General features: G+C 45.8%; 1 protein-coding gene across 4 annotated transcripts in view; it reads right to left on the bottom strand.

Annotated features, from left to right (window-relative positions):
* Window positions 1–7,159: 7,159 nt before the first annotated feature.
* The window catches only part of LOC311012029 (uncharacterized protein), a 177,273-nt gene continuing 167,720 nt past the window's right edge, over window positions 7,160–16,712 (bottom strand). For 2 of the 4 annotated variants that reach the window (XM_084007311.1, XM_084007308.1), the window contains 3 exons: window positions 13,880–14,451; window positions 10,332–10,423; window positions 7,160–8,396 (listed from right to left, as the gene is read on the bottom strand). In XM_084007311.1, coding sequence (XP_083863437.1) covers window positions 8,304–8,396; window positions 10,332–10,423; window positions 13,880–14,451 — 757 coding nt within the window. In that variant the 3' untranslated portion in view covers window positions 7,160–8,303. Of the gene's footprint in view, window positions 8,427–10,317; window positions 10,424–13,879; window positions 14,452–16,712 lie in introns of all 4 variants that reach the window. The other 2 variants (XM_084007310.1, XM_084007309.1) reach the window with 2 other exon arrangements.

Genomic DNA, 16,712 nt, shown 5'->3' with positions numbered 1-16,712 from the left:
TTCCAGTCAGTTCAACCCCTCTCCCCCACCCCACCACCACCACAGACAGTTCAACCCCCCTCCCCACCACCACCACAGACAGTTCAACCTTCCCCTTCACCATCACCAAGGATCAGGTGAGCGGAGAGCTGAGGAGGCTGCGCCCAAGGAAAGCAGCGGGCCCGGACAAAGTGTGTCCAAGGATGCTCAAGGCCTGTTCTGCTGAACTGGGGGAGCCGCTTCAGCATGTCTTCAACCTGAGCCTTCAGCTGGGGAGGGTCCCCGTGCTCTGGAAGACCTCATGTTTCATCCCGGTTCCTAAAACAAATCATCCCAGGGAGCCGGGTGACTTCAGACCAGTAGCAATAACATCCCACATCATGAAGACTTTTGAATGGCTTCTGCTCCATCTCCTCAGACCCCAGGTCCACCATGCACAGGATCCACTGCAGTTAGGATACCAGGAGAAGGTGGGCGTGGAGGATGCCATCCTCTATCTGCTATACAGGGCTTACTCTCATCTGGACAACGAGAGCGGTGCTGTGAGAATCATGTTCTTTGATTTTTCCAGGGCCTTCAACACCATCCGGCCCCTCCTGCTGAGAGACAAGCTGACAGAGATGAGGGTGGACTCACACCTGGTGAGATGGATTACAAACTACCTCACAGAGAGACCACAGTACGTCAGGAAGGACTGCACGTCGGACACTGTGGTCAGCAGCACCGGAGCACCACAGGGGACCGTGCTCTCTCCCGTCCTCTTCACCGTGTACACATCTGACTTACAGTACAACTCTGGGCTCTGCCACATGCAGAAATATTCAGATGACACTGTGATAGTTGGCTGTGTCAAGGATGGACAGGAGAGGGAGTACAGGAGCCTGGTTGAGGACTTTGTGAGGTGGTGCAGGTCCAACCACCTGCAGCTGAACACCTCCAAGACCAAGGAGATGGTGGTGGACTTCAGAAGGAAGAAACCACATCTCCAACCTGTGTCCATCGAGGGGGTCGATATGGAGGTGGTCAGGACATACAAATATCTGGGGCTGCAGCTGGACGACAGATTGGACTGGACAGCAAACATGGACTCTGTCCACAGGAAAGGACAGAGCCATCTGTACTTCCTGAGAAGGCTGGGGTCCTTCAACATCTGTAAAAAACTGCTGTGGATGTTCTACCAGTCTGTGGTGGCCAGCGTCCTCTTCTACGCTGTGGTTTGCTGGGGAGGAAGCAGCAAGAAGAGGGACGCTGCCCGACTGGACAGACTGGTGAGGAGAGCTGGCTCAGTGGTGGGCACAGAGCTGGACTCTCTGGTGACAGTGGCAGAGAGAAGGACCCTGGACAAACTGCTGTCCATACTGGACAACACCCACCACCCTCTGCACAACACCTTCATCAGGCAGAGGAGTGTGTTCAGTGGTAGACTGCTGTCCCAATCCTGCTCCACCCGACTTAAGAACTCTTTCATCGCCCTGGCCATCAGACTATACAACAGCTCTCAGTGATGGCAGGAGGCACAATGGACACTTGGTCACTTTATAGTTGTAATATAGTTCATAATTGTATAAAACATTTTATTTCTAGTCACTTTCTATTTTATATAGCTTTTGTTTAGATTCTAATGTATTGTGGTGCCCGCCGGGTAAGGATGGGGAAAAGGGAATGTGGGCAAGTGATCGATGGTCGACATCGCGCCCTGGCATGCGAGAGCAGCGGGGCCCTTTGAATGCTCTCCCTCCGCAGAGGACCAGATAAGGAGTTCCGATGAGGGAAGCGGTCTCACCTGTGCGGGCACAGCTGGGGAGAGTTGGCGTAACGAGAGGGGCGGAGATAAAAGGAGGAAGAGATGCCCAGAAACGCCGGAGTAGCTACGGCGAAACGTTGGAGAGGTGAATGTGGAGAATTAGAGAGAGTGGAAACAAAGCGCTGTGTATGACCCCCTTAGGACGGAGAACCCTGCTGGCTGCCCGACCCCCGGATCGTCTGAGAACCCCCCTGTGTACCGACCCACGCCTGCCTGACCGCCATTCCCCCTGCCGAACCCTGGACCGTAGGACTACCCGAGCCCGGACACCGAACCCCGCACTCGCCCAAAGACGCCACCTCACCTGCCCCCGCCCCCGGATCTTCGCGCCCCTCCCGACGGCGCCGCCCGTGCGCAACCACCACGCTGACGGCCACGAGGACCTCACGGCGGCCCCCACGCTGCACAGCTCCAGCCCTATTCCCTTAATAAACTTGCAAAAAGCTGATTGTAGTGTGGACAGTGATTTGTTTATTGAGATTGGTCATGTGGCATCCCTCCCCACACCTGAGGGTGCCACAGTATGTTCTATGTATGTTATTGCTACTGGATGCTTGAATTTCCTTCGAGATCAATAAAGTATCTATCTATCTATCTATGGCAGGATAACATAGGTATATCACTGACAATGTGCCCTAGCTTAGCATCAGTAGATCATCATCACAAACCAGAGCTGTAAAATGCATACATGCATTATCTTTATAAAGTACTGGGGCGGCGGCTTTTGAGTTCTCTTAGGGGAGGCCCACTATCCCACACTTTGAAAACCCCTGCTCTATACAGTTCTCTACACTTAACTTATTTTTACTTTACTTTGATACTTTGATAGTGTATTCTTATCTCCACTTTATATATATTTAGCTAAGAGTCTATTGTTTACTGTTTATACCTCCTATTTTCTACACAAGTTTTGTAAGCTGCTGGAAATCTAATTTCCAGCAGCCTAAGGCCCCGTACACACGAAGCAAAACAAACTTGTTTGCCGTTGCTGTGGCAACACGTGAGAGTTACGGCTAAATATCCACCCGATATTAATACCTGATATATAAACACCCATAAGATGACAATTTGGCCCGTATAAATAAAACCAACAATAAGCACCAACAGCCGTCACCCTAAGGACTGTGACGAGGCGTTGTCACACGTTGGGATGGATTAATTAGACAAATAAATGCCTACATTCATGGGAAGTTAGCTAGCGGTTGTTTGTTAGCATCGTAATAAAGTAGCTTTTTCCCCGGAATATCGCCCCTCTCTCTCGGCTCCGTTTTTTTCCATACAGTGGCCCTGATACCTCGTCGTACAGACGAGCAGAATATCTGCTACGAGCACGGAGGCCACCGTTGTTGTTGTTGTTATGAGACTTCGCGGGGGAAGAAGTCAGGCTCGAGGGTCGAGGAGCGGGGCGATGACGTCAGCGTATTCATTTTCGCCGTCCACACGAAAACGATCACGAAACGGAGGGGTGCCATTTTTTTTTCTTTTCCACCCTGAGAGCTGGTTTCAAAAAAGTGCGTTTTCACGCCGCAAAAATGCCGGATTTGTATGGACAGAAGGGCGAAACGCACAAGACTTCTGCGTTTACGCAATGAAAACGTTTTCGTGTGGACAGGCCCTAAGTCTAAGTCTCTCTGTTAGCTCATCAATTCTTCCTGTATCAGTTCCTGCTTTGGTGGAGCCTCAGCTGGTTCCAGTTCCTGCATCAGCACAGCCTTGGTCGTCTCCAGTTCACACCTCTGCGGCACCTCAGCCACCTCCAGTTCCTGCACCGGCGGCGCCTCAGCAACCTGCAGTCCCAGCCTTGCCGGTGTCTCAGCAGCCTGCAGTTCGAGCCTCGCTGGAGTCTCAGCAACCTGCAGTCCCAGCTTTGCCGGATTCTCAGCAGCCTGCAGTACCTGCCCAACCTCCCGAGCGGTCCAGCCCGCTTGATTGCCCTCCTGCCCGGTCTTGCCCTCATGCCCGGTCTCGCCCTCTTGCCCGGCCTCCCGAGCGGTCCCGATTGCCTGGTCACCCTCCTGCCCGGCCTCCCGAGCGGACCAGCCCGCTTGGTGGCCCTCCTGCCCGGTCTCGCCCTTCTGCCCGGCCTCCGAAGCGGTCCCGACCGCTTGGCCGCCCTCCTGCCTGGTCTCCCAAGCCCCTCTTCCAGGTTCCTCCAGCCCACCCTGCGTATCCTGAACCTCTCCTCCAGGCCCCCTCTGCCCGCCCTCCTGGACTATTGAATTACGTCTATCTTGTTTCTGTCACGACTGTGAGTTTTTGTAGTGTTGGTTTCCTGTTTTATTTTGTCGTCCTTCTGTCTTGTGTTGTCACATGCTTTGCTTCCTTTCTTGGTTTCGCTCTTTTTTCCCCTCCCAGCTGTGTTTAATTGTCTTTTCAGCCTTGCCTCTCGTTCATCAACAACGCTAATGTATTTTTAAAAATTCGACGCGTTAACTCCACAAATTAATCATCCCACATTAAAATGTTAATTTTGACAACCCAACTTGAAACATAATATTTTAAACGGACAAACATCAGATGTGGAATTCATGGAACAATTCAAAAGGGATCAATAGACATTTGTCTCTCCGTTGACTAGTGTACATATTTATGGCGTTATATTTGTGCCACATTTATGAAGGAGCAATGTGAGATTTTGAGCGCAGAAAGATATATTTTGCGAGCACAGAAATTATATTTTGAAGAGAAATGATACGCGAGCAAAACATAATGTCATTTGAGCAGGCAAAAATATATTACTCTCACTCAGTTTTACTCATGCCCTCTCTCAAACTCTTGCTCGCTGCGCTGCAGACCGCTGCACGCGCGCTCTCAATCTGTCCCTTCTGTGCGCGCTCAGATTTGTCTGTACGCTCGCTCAACTTGGCACAGCGTTACAAATGTGCCACAATAGCAACCAATCAGACTTGGAGAAGCTCAATTCTGATTGGCTGTTTCGTCTCCAATCACAACGCTTCCATAACACGCCGAACGAGTGGGATTTTAGATTTCCAGCCGGCAGAATGGCTAGAAATTCATAACTCACCTGACGTTGTGGCGTATTATTGTTTTCACCATTTGATTCTGCCATTCTGCTTTCAGTGTTATTACATCATTTTGGACCCCCCACCACTGAAACCATTCCCGCGCCACTGATGTGATCCCTTTTTCTAGTTTTATTCAGAACAATCCAGCCTCCAGGAAACGTGTACTAGTTTTTCTTTTTGAGACAGGATGGGCCTGTTACACAGGTTTCAATCTTCATGCTCAGGTCGTCTCACTGTTGGAAGACATAACTCACCTGATGTTGTGGCTTATTATTGTTTTCACCATTTGATTCTGCCATTCTGCCGGCTGGAAATCTAAAATCCCACTCGTTCGGCGTGTTATGGACAAAGTTGAGCGCGCATAGAGGGACAGATTGAGAGTGCGCGTGGAGCGGTCTGCAGCGCAGCGAGCAAGAGTTTGAGAGAGGGCATGAGTAAAACTGAGTGAGAGTAATATTTTTGCCTGCTCAAATTACATTATGCTTTGCTCGCGTATCATTTCTCTTCAAAATATAATTTCTGTGCTTGCAAAATATATTTTTCTGCGCTCAAAATCTCACATTGCTCCTTCATGAATGTGGCACAAATATAACGCCATACATATTTATTCTGAAATAAAGTCCCATAGGGGAAACATGAAGGGTCGGGACTTGGCCTCTCTATGGAAGTCAAACTAAAGTAAGCTCTTACTCTCCTACTATTTATGGAGGATTTGTTATTATAAAACACAAAGTTGCGCACACACACCTACATCTCCTAAAAACATGGCAGACTTCCAATTCAAAGTCAGTCAGTCTGACACAATGGGCCCTAGTTTCGTAGACCAGGCGCAGTCACCGGCGCCACGCCGACGGGGTGTGTCCGCCTGGACTTTGCAAGTTTCGTGCACCGCGCAGGCTCGCGCAGGCACACCTCCCGTCACTCCCACCCGCGCAAGTGGGAAAGAGGGAGGAGAAGAAGGCGTGAGTGGGAGACGAGGAGGAGACGAGGCGTGGACTGGGATTAATACAGCCGATTCAGATCTTCACCAATCAGCTCCTCTCCTCACCTTTAATGCGTTAGGGGAGGTTCAGTGCAAGATCCGTCACTTAACAACCCAATGACAGAAGCAGCGCCGACGCTCCCACCACGCGCATCACGCGCTGTGCGTGCGTATAGTCATAATAACAATGCCGATATTATAAAAAACAGGAGAGAGAGAGGGAGATGTTTTGGTCCGAGAGGCTGAGTTTCCGTTACGCGTGCCATCCGCCTTTGATCTGACGTCAGATGTGACGGGACAATCTATATAGATATAAATTCACGTGTTGATTCAATTAGTTGCATTAAATAGTGTTTGTTGTGATTATTTATTGCATTTAAATGTGCCTGGAACTGTGGAAACCTGCCTGTGAGGTCTCGGTGACGTGTACGCACTGCGCCGTCAGCCAAACTTCCACTCCGCCAGCTGTGATTCGCATTGAATGAATGGACTTTATTTGCGCGTTGCGCCGAGAGTAGACCAGGTTGGAGCTGGCGAGCTTTCAGCGCAGTCTCGGCGAGGCTTTTTGCCACGAAACTTCCGCTACGCCAAGCTGAATCTGTGACGCCTCCACCTGCTGCGCCGCCACACCCATCTTGGCGCAGGCGATCCACCAAACTGCCAAACTGACCGTGCGCAAGGCTGCGCGGGTCGAAACTTGCATTACGCCGGCTCCGCCACCCTGCGCCGCCCTGCGCTGCGCCACGAAACTAGGGCCCATTGAGTTATAAAACCAATTTACAAATAAAAGCTTGAAAGATTTATAAGCAGTGCTCAATTCATAAATATATGCAGCAAAAATACAATACAATAATTCTCTTTTTAGGAATCAAGACAGGACATAAAAATATGTAAAACTCTTTCCTAGACGAGAATAGAATTATCAGATTATTTCAGAAGTGCTCAAGTTATATTGATAAAGCAGCAGAGCCACAGACAGACAAGAGTTAGGTCAGGTTATAGCAATAAAACATGAGTCTGGACTATATGCACCATGCTAATTTTTCTAAAGATACAACATTTTGGCTGCAAATAAGTAGTAATGAAATCTCATTTGAAAGGTTAGTTCAAGCCCTACTCTGCCTCTGATAGCTTAGATTACCTTATTTCTAAACCGAACCAATCTCATGCCTGAGCCGAACAAACCCAACCAACAAAGGAAATGAGTGTTAGCCAATCAGAGGCTGTAGGGTGGGCTGTAGGGTGGGTCATGACTCTGCCATCCTAGGAAACTTGGCCTTCCTGTCCGATCTGAAGCTGAGGTCTTTCTTAATAGCTCCGACATTTGACGTGTTTCCACCCGGGTATTTTTCTGCACATTTGGAAGTTAAGCAAAAGCAAAGCTGTATGGAAACAGCTAAATTTGATAAAAATTTAGAAAAATAAAAATTTACGTTGGCTTTAGTTGGTTTTTGCCTTTGTCAAAAGAAATTTGATGCGCAAAATTTATTCTGGAAACTTCTTCTTCTCGTCTTCTCAGATATTCCCATAACATGCTAATGCTCGTTTTCATCCCTGAACAATATGAAATATGGCCAAAGGTAGCTGACACGGAAGAACAATTCTAACATAGCCAACTGTAACTAATTCCTGAAGATATTTTCTCTTATAGATGTTTAAATAACCAAAACGTCTTCTACCTATTCTTCCTGTTTCATTTCTATGGTTACAACCAACCTCTTCTAAAGAACAGACAGCTAGTCTGGGTGAATACAGTTAACAGCTAGCATGGCTGACGTGGAAACATGGAACATCCAGACTCTTTTTATCAATGGCTCATTATATGGATGGATAAATGATTATCATATTCACTGAGGCAGTGATTTTCAATGTCTGGCTCTGCACCTTTAAAACACATTCATTTATGAAAAGAACACATGCAAAATAATCTTTGCATGCACCTTCTCAAATCTCTGCATAGTTGAAATATTTTCAAATAAATGCTGTACGCTAGTAAACATGTTCAAATATACTAAATCAATGTGAGTGCCCAGAAAAAAGGTACAGAATACTGCCCAGAATACAGTTGGTCATGATCATAAAAATCAATAAATATCAACAGTTGTAATAGTACCATAAATCATAAACATCTAGAAATCAGTGCTGTGAATATTAAGTGCTTCAGAAGTTTATATAAAATCTGGGTCAACAGTGATATATATTTTGATTGCATTTTTTTTAGTAAGTTATTATTGTTATACACCTCCTGGGAATTAAGTTGTTATATATAAGAACAATAAAGTGTGACATGGCTGGCAGTTCCATGGAGTCATAGTGTTTCAGACATCATGCGACAGAGCAGTTTTACTTGAAAGCATCATGGAAACTCAAACATGAAAGAAACTGTCCTCTTCTCATTGTGACACATGGTTTCAGACATCAGCTGATGACAGAGAAGACTGTGTACACTGTCTGAAAAAAGGAGGAAGGAACCGAAGCTTTTAAATGGCTGACAGTTGAGTGTTGTCACTGGTCACTCCTTCTTCTGATTGGCTAACAGGCAGGCCTCCCATCGCTGTGCCATGGCGTTCTGTCGTCTTGGCACCGAACAGAGGGAAGGGGGGAACTGGAGGGAGGGGGAGATTTAGCTGAGAAACTGGACCAGAAATGGGTGGAGAGATGTATGATGGATGGACAGATGAATGGATTGATGGACGGATGGATGGATGGATGAATGGACAGATGGATGGATGTACATGCAGACGGATGGACAGACGGATGGACAGATGGACGGATGGATGATGGATAGATCGACAGACGAATGGATGAATGTGTGATGGATGGATGGATGGAAAGACAGCCGGATGGATGGATGTTTAATGGATGGATGGACAGACGGATGGATGCACAGACGGATAGATTGATGGGCGGATGAACGGAGGGATGGATGGACAGACGGATGGATGGATGAACGGACGGATGGAAGGATGGATGGATAGATGTACGGATGAACGGACAGATGGATGGATGATGGATGGACGGATGGATGAAAGATGGATGGACAGATGGATAAACAGACGAATGGACGATTGATGGATGGACAGACGAATGGATGGATAGCGGATGGATGATGGATGGATGGACAGACGATAAAATGGACATACGGATGGATGATGGATGGACAGACGAATGGATGGATGTATGATGGAGGGATGGACAGACGGATGGACGGGCAGACGGATGGATGTATGGGTGAACAGACGGATGGATGGACGGTGGGTGGATGGACAGACGCATGGATGATGGATGGACAGACGGATGGATGGATAGCGGATGGATGATGGATGGATGGACAGACGATAAAATGGACATACGGATGGATGATGGATGAATGGACAGACGAATGGATGGACAGACGGATGGATGATGGATGGACAGACGAATGGATGGATGTATGATGGAGGGATGGACAGACGGATGGACAAAGGGACAGATGGATGGACAGATGGACGGACAGACGGATGGATGTATGATGGAGGGATGGACAGACGGATGGACAGAGGGACAGATGGATGGACAGATGGATGGATGGACAAATGGATGGATGGATGGACGGACAGACGGATGGATGTACGGACGGATGGATGGACGATGGATGGATGGACAGATGTACGGATGGATGGATAGATGTACGGATGAACGGACGGATGGATGGACGATGGATGGATGGACAGAGGGACAGATGGATGGACAGATGGATGGATGGATGGACAAATGGATGGATGGATGGACGGACAGACGGATGGATGTATGGGTGAATAGACGGATGGATGGACGATGGGTGGATGGACAGACGCATGGATGATGGATGGATGGACAGATGGATGGATGGACAAATGGATGGATGGATGGACGGACAGACGGATGGATGTATGGGTGAATAGACGGATGGATGGACGATGGGTGGATGGACAGACGCATGGATGATGGATGGATGGACAGACATACGGATGGATGGATAGATGTACGGATGAACGGACGGATGGATGGACGATGGATGGATGGACAGACGGATGGACAGAGGGACAGATGGATGGACAGATGGATGGATGGACAGATGTACGGATGGATGGATGGACATATGGATGGATGGACAGATGTACGGATGGACAGATGTACGGATGGATGGATGGACAGATGGATGGATGGACAGATGTACGGATGGATGGGGCAAAAGAGAAATAAACAGGATGGGATAATTGGAGGAATTATTAGATGAAAGAATGATGGGTAGATTAAAAAATCAGAATGAATACAATGAATATATTTTCTAAATTGTGAACTAGTGGATGAAAATGATTAATCAGTTCAACTTATTAACAATAGAGATAGTTGACAATTAATAAACTCAACAAATTAATGAATGAGTAAAGGAAGAAATCAATTACCCAACATAGAAATTGCAAAAGTGAGGAAATTAATTTCAGTCAATGTCCCCAAAAGCCATGAAAACATGACTGTATGTGTGTGTGTGTGTGTGTGTGCACATGTATCAGCCAACCTTCTGGTCACACGACATACTGGAACGCTCCATTTTCCGGGTCCTGGAGGGGGACGAAGGGGAGGACACACATCTGTCTGAAACCTCTGGCACTGGAAAAAAAACAAATGGAGACATTTTAATCTCACTGGGAAAAGGATTTTTTTTTATTAGATTATAATATCTTATTATACAATAAGTAGATTAGCATTGCAGATTTTTTTAAGGTATTTCTCTTCCAAGATGGATTAAGAGCGGTGAACCTACCCATTTTATTGATATTAATAATGATTAATAAATATTATTAATAACGGAATTGCTCCTGCTAGTTCCCCAACAGCATCATCTGCAAACCTTTGAATTATTACTGACAGTATTTTGAATCCCAAACTACCAAACAGACAAATCTTTCATGACACACAATTCACCAGGGGCCTCATTTATAAAACTGTGCGTAGGATCCTCACTAAAAGTGTACGTACGCCCAAAAGCCAAAGTTTGCGTGTGAAAAAAACCCCCTCAGATTTATAAAACTGTGCTCACGCAAGCTGTACGCAATGTTCCCTTTATAAATCACAGATCACCTACAAGTGTGCATACCTGAATCCCGCCCTGTACACGCCCACTTTTTACCATATTAATGAGCCGGCATGCAATTGTTTCCGTGTGGTGAATCACGGCGACAGGTCAGAAAAAAGCGAAGAAACGTAACTTTTCAGAAACGGAGAAGAGACACTTGTTGGGGAGGTGGAGGCCCGGAAAATAATTTTATTTAGTGGCCACAGCAGCAGGATCACGAGTAAAAAGAAGCAGTGCGAGGGGCAACACATTGCTGCTGCAGTCAACGGCGTCAGTGGGACGGAGAAGGTGATCTGAAGGTAAATGACATCTTTCTGCTACTTTACCAACATGTTTTTAATGTAATGCTCGAGTATTTGAGGAAGTTTGACTTTGATGCAACTTTGACGGGGATTGTGTCACAGGAGGGAGACACAGACGCGACTGAGACCAGAGGGATAAGGGTAAACAGATTTTAAACTTGTATTGTATATAAAACAAAACGTTAAATAGTTTCTGTCCTTCCAGAGTCTGCAGCGTTGGGCGTAGAGGAGGGTGACGGTGAGGAGGGTGATGTGACGGGCCCTCGGCACAGCGTCCGGGTCCGGCTCCACGCTCCACGACTGAGGGTGCACGAGCGCATTATAGCACATTTCCTCTGCGCTCTGGTGGATTAAAAACGAGGATAAAGTGTAACAATTATACGAGGGCCATCTCCTCCTCCTGACAAAGCGCTGATTCAATATTTTGAAATTATTTTGATTTAAGATACGAGTTGGATTTTAAAAGAAGGTGTTTATGAAAAAAAAATATCACTCAGTAAAACTGTCAAAAACACTGCTGGATTAGCCGAGATTAAGACAGATTTTCAAAAATGGGGTTCCCTCCCTCTCTCCTTGATTGGGAGAATAAATACTGTCAAGATGAGTGTCCTGCCAACATTTTTATTTCTTTTTCAATGTTTACCTATATTTTTGCCAAAAAGTTTTTTTTAAACGGTAGATTCAATCATTTGTCATTTTTTGTGGAATGGCAAAACACCTAGAGTTAGACAAAAAATACTTCAGAATTGTAAGTTCTACGGCGGTCTCTCTTTACCAAATTTTCAATTCTACTACTGGGCCGTGAACATAACTAAAATTATACTCTGGTCCAAGTCAATTGATGTACCCTGGTATCAGCTGGAAGCACGGTCATGCTCCCCAGTCTCTCTCTCTGCTTTATTGACCGGCCCGATGGCAGCTAACCCCTCTGGCCTTACCTGCAACCCAGTGGTTAACGCCACACTCAAGATATGGTTTCAGTTTAGGAAACAGTTTAAATTTACTGCTCCCACAGCTCTAACCCCATTGTTAAGAAATCCTGTGTTTAAACCCACATTTACTGATCCCACTTTCTCCTTATGGCATGATAAGGGACTGAAATGTTTTGAGGATTTTTATAGGGTAGGGATTTTTTGTTCTTTTGCAGATCTAGTTACTGAATTCAGTCTTCCACCCTCCCATCTCTTTAGATATTTCCAGGTGAGGAACTGTGCAAAATCCTTATTTACCAACTTCCCTCACCTCCCACCTAAGCAGCCATGGGGTGAACTCTTACAATTTAATCCCTCACAAAGGTCTTTAATCTCAAAGGTTTACAGCTCTATCCAATCATATGATGACCATTTACCCATCAAAACAAGGGAGACTTGGGAGCGTGAGTTGGGGTTGGTCTTTGATGAAGACTGGTGGGAATCTGCACTGAAGGCCATTCACAAAACCTCTATTTGTGCCCGCCTGACCCTCATACAGTTTAAAGTTGTATTTAGATGCCATTATTCGAAGACTAGGCTGGCACAGATTTTCCCAGATATGGTAGATGTCTGTGACAGATGTGGAGGCACACCTTGCAATCTTACGCATATGTTTTTCTCTTGCCCAGCTCTGTCGAACTTTTGGCAAATTTATTTCAACACCATGTCTAAGGTATTTTCAAGAACTATTCACATTTCACCACACATTGGCATTTTTGTTCTTCCGGATGACTATACCCTATATTCTACTAAAGAATTGGAAGTAGTAGCCCTCACCTCACTCATTGCTAAACGCCACCTCCTTCTGAATTGGAAATCCACAACTGCTCCCTCCAGTACACAATGGATTACAGAGGTTATGTACTTTTTGAAAATCGAGAAAATCAGATATTCAAGAAGGGGGAACTTGAGCACATTTTACAACAAATGGCAACCGTTTATGGACTTTTTTGCATCGATGTAACCCCCCTCCCTCACACACACACTCCCTCTTTCTTTTCTTTCCCCCTTCTTTTTTTTCCCCCCCTCTCTCTCTTCCCCTCTCTTTTTTATTATTATTTATGTATTTCTTCTGTCATGTCAGTCTAATCATTTTATATAGATTATATCTCAGTATCTAAACATTGTATAGTTTATTTTGGTTTTAATTCTGTAACTGTTGAGTGTTCAAAAACACAATTCTAAATACAAGGGTGTATACAAACATGTTTAATGCTGACACCAATGTACCATGTAAGTGCCTTTGTTATTCTTGTATACATATTAATAAAAAATATGAAACAGAAAAACACTGCTGGAGTTCATCTTCATGATAACGCGGATCTAACGTATGATTTGGAGTGAAATTAAATGTGTGCGAGTCATTATATAGTTATATAGTTCTTCTCAAGTTTACTATACAATCTGACTTCAGTTCACCACAGCTCCATCTGTGTTGCTGATTCCCCTCCAGTCTCCAGAATGTGCGTACCGGTACGCATGCCCCAGAGTTTGTTTACAGGTACGCACACTTTCCCGTCAAGTTTGGTTTTTATAGATCACAACCTTTGCGTGGAAAGTGGCGTACGCACGTTTCCAGCCCCGTTTTGTGCGTACGCAAGCTTTATAAATGAGGCCCCTGGTCACTTTGATTGGTGCCCAGTTTCGCTCTGAAAGAACACACGTTTGGAGGAAGTTTCAAGGTTCCTGACTGGTGGATCTTGATTGCTGTACGTACCGTTGTAACTGATGTGATCGTTGAGGCCGGGAGACACCAGCACAGTGTCATATCTCTCTCTGCCTCTCCTCCACTCCTCTTCCCTCCTCCTCCACTCCTCCTCCCTCTGCCTCCTCCACTCCTCCTCCCTCTGCCTCCTCCACTCTTCCTCCCTCTGCCTCACCATGCGGATCTCCCGCTCCACCAGCGATTGGCTGCTGAGGGAGCGTAGCTTAAAGAACGGATTGGATGAGAAAGTGCTCTCCTGCATTTCCATGGACGGGGGGGAGGAGCTTAGGCAGAATTCGGAAGTGCTGCGAATGATGAGATTGGAGGTTTCAACAACGATGACGTTGGCAGAAGGCACCGCGTCCTGGCTTGTCGGCCAATTGGAGAGGCCCCCAATTGCGGAGGAGAGTAAGCGGTTCCTGGAGGCGGCACTAGAGCAGTCAGGCTCCAATATAATAACGTTATTGGCCGTCATTTCATGGTAGACAGATGGGGGAAGGGAAGGGGACGGGGAGATGGACAAGGTAGGGGTGCGGCAGGCTGGAGGTCTGGGTGGAGATCTTCCTGTCTGCAGGCTGGAGGGTCTGAACAGAACAATAGAAGAGAGCAATCAGTCTGAAAGCAGTTCAATTCTGCTCAGTTTAACTGGTTCCCACTAGAAGGATACGGAGGTGATACTGTATAATCCTATTGTTGGATATTTAGTATTCATTTGGGCTGCAGCTATCAAATCTTTTTATCATCGAGTAATCTAAAAAATTTACATTGTACTTTATATAGTTCCCATATACACTGTTAATTTCTTAACACATTCAATGACTATAAACTGTAATAAAGATAACAAAAAAAGAAAGGAAAAAAGAAAGCTAAAGATAAATGAGAATTGTTTTCTTTGGTGCTTTTTTAACGATTCTGAACGGCAAAGCTCTGACAGTAAAAGCAACGTTCCCAGCCTGGCTCTGGCTGTACTGCACAATGTTGCCCAGCCACGGCTAACTGGAGACCGTATCAAACTACTGGTTCTTAAAACTACACCCGACCGGACCGCCGGTTCTTAAAACTACACCCGACCGCCGGTTCTTAAAACTACACCTTACCGGACCGCCGGTTCTTAAAACTACACCCGACCAGACTTCCCGGTTCTTAAAACTACGCCAGACCGCCGGTTCTTAAAACTACACCCAACCGGACCGCCGGTTCTTAAAACTACACCCGACCAGACTGCCCGGTTCTTAAAACTACGCCGGACCGCCGGTTCTTAAAACTACACCCAACTGGACTGACGGTTCTTAAAACTACACCCGACCGGACCGCCCGGTTCACAATACCGGTTTGGACGGAGATGGTGGGACAGGTCTTACGGCGCAAGGGGAGACAGGAATTTGCAGACCACTTCAGGGGTAAAATCGTTGGCATTAGGTCCATGCTTTTAGAACATCACATTGTTGCTTTTAATAGACCTGAACCATCACTTTTATCTGAGGAGACAATGGAGCATTTTGTCCAGGTTGATGCAGAAACCCTTGGTAGAGTTTTCTCCCGAGTTAACCCGACTGTTATAAGAATTTTGTATAACCTCATGTCTTAAAAGTTTTCTTTGTTCAGGTTGAAGCTTTATGTGTTGAACTGTCATCATGACTATCAGAGGCCTGGTAGTCATGATGTCTTGTTCTACATGAAGGTTAACTGTCAGTGACGCGTTATCTCCAGTGCCTTTAAAAGACTCAAGTCACAACAGTGATTTGAGCACTTCCTCTGTAGCATCCTCACACATTGTTGCATTGTAACTGCTCCTCTTGATCAAGATTAAAGTCAGACGTCGACTTTACTTATGTCTCCGATCTCCTCCTTGGGTGAATTAATTCAATTACGGGCAAATTCTTTTAACATTGACAACCTGCCTTTTAGACCCAATTCCCACATCAGTCTTAAATCAATTTTATGCGTTCTTTGAGTTTGAACTTTTAAATCTTGTGAACTGCTCTCTCCAGACGGGTGTCTTCCCCACTGCCTTTAAAACGGCAGTGGTGAAGCCCCTTCTGAAGAAGAACAATTTGGATCCTGACATTTTCGCCAACTACCGACCTGTATCCAACTTACCCTTTTTAAGCAAAGTTTTAGAAAAGCTGGTTTTTATCCAATTAAATATTTTTTTTAAACAACAACAACATTTTAGAACTGGTTTTAGGATGAACCACAGTACCGAGACAGCCCTCGTGAAGATTGTGAATGATCTCAGGTGTAACGGTGACTCTCAGAAACTGTCAGTCCTGGTGCTACTGGATCTAAGCGCTGCTTTTGATACAGTAGATCACCAAATTTTGTTAAATAGACTTAGACACCTGGTGGGCCTCTTTGGTACTGTTCTTAACTGGTTTTATTCCTACCTCACAGGTCCTCACTTTCTTGTAAGTATGGATACATGTTCCTCTGGAACGCATGAACTATAGTGTGGGGTGCCCCAAGGGTCAATTTTAGGTCCAATACTTTTTAATTTATATATGCTCCCCCTTGGGGACGTCATCAGGAGGCACGGCATCAATTTTCACAGCTACGCTGATGATACACAGCTCTACATTGCCGTGTCTCCTGATGACACAGGACCTATTGATTCCCTTTTAAACTGTATTTTAGATATAAAGTCATGGATGGCAGAGAACTTCCTGCAGCTCAACCAGGACAAAACAGAAGTTTTAATTATTGGTCCTGAAAGCAAGAGAGAGAAACTTTTTCCAAAACTAAATGCTTTTAAACATTCACAGTGCGTAAAAAACCTGGGTGTTCTTTTCGACTCTGAGCTTGATATTATTCCACACATCAGAAATACTACAAAGATTGTTTTTTA

The sequence above is a fragment of the Eutrigla gurnardus genome (assembly GCF_963514095.1).
Source record: "Eutrigla gurnardus genome assembly, chromosome: 4".
NCBI classification, from domain to species: domain Eukaryota; kingdom Metazoa; phylum Chordata; class Actinopteri; order Perciformes; family Triglidae; genus Eutrigla; species Eutrigla gurnardus.
This window is presented reverse-complemented; position numbering and strand designations above follow the sequence as displayed.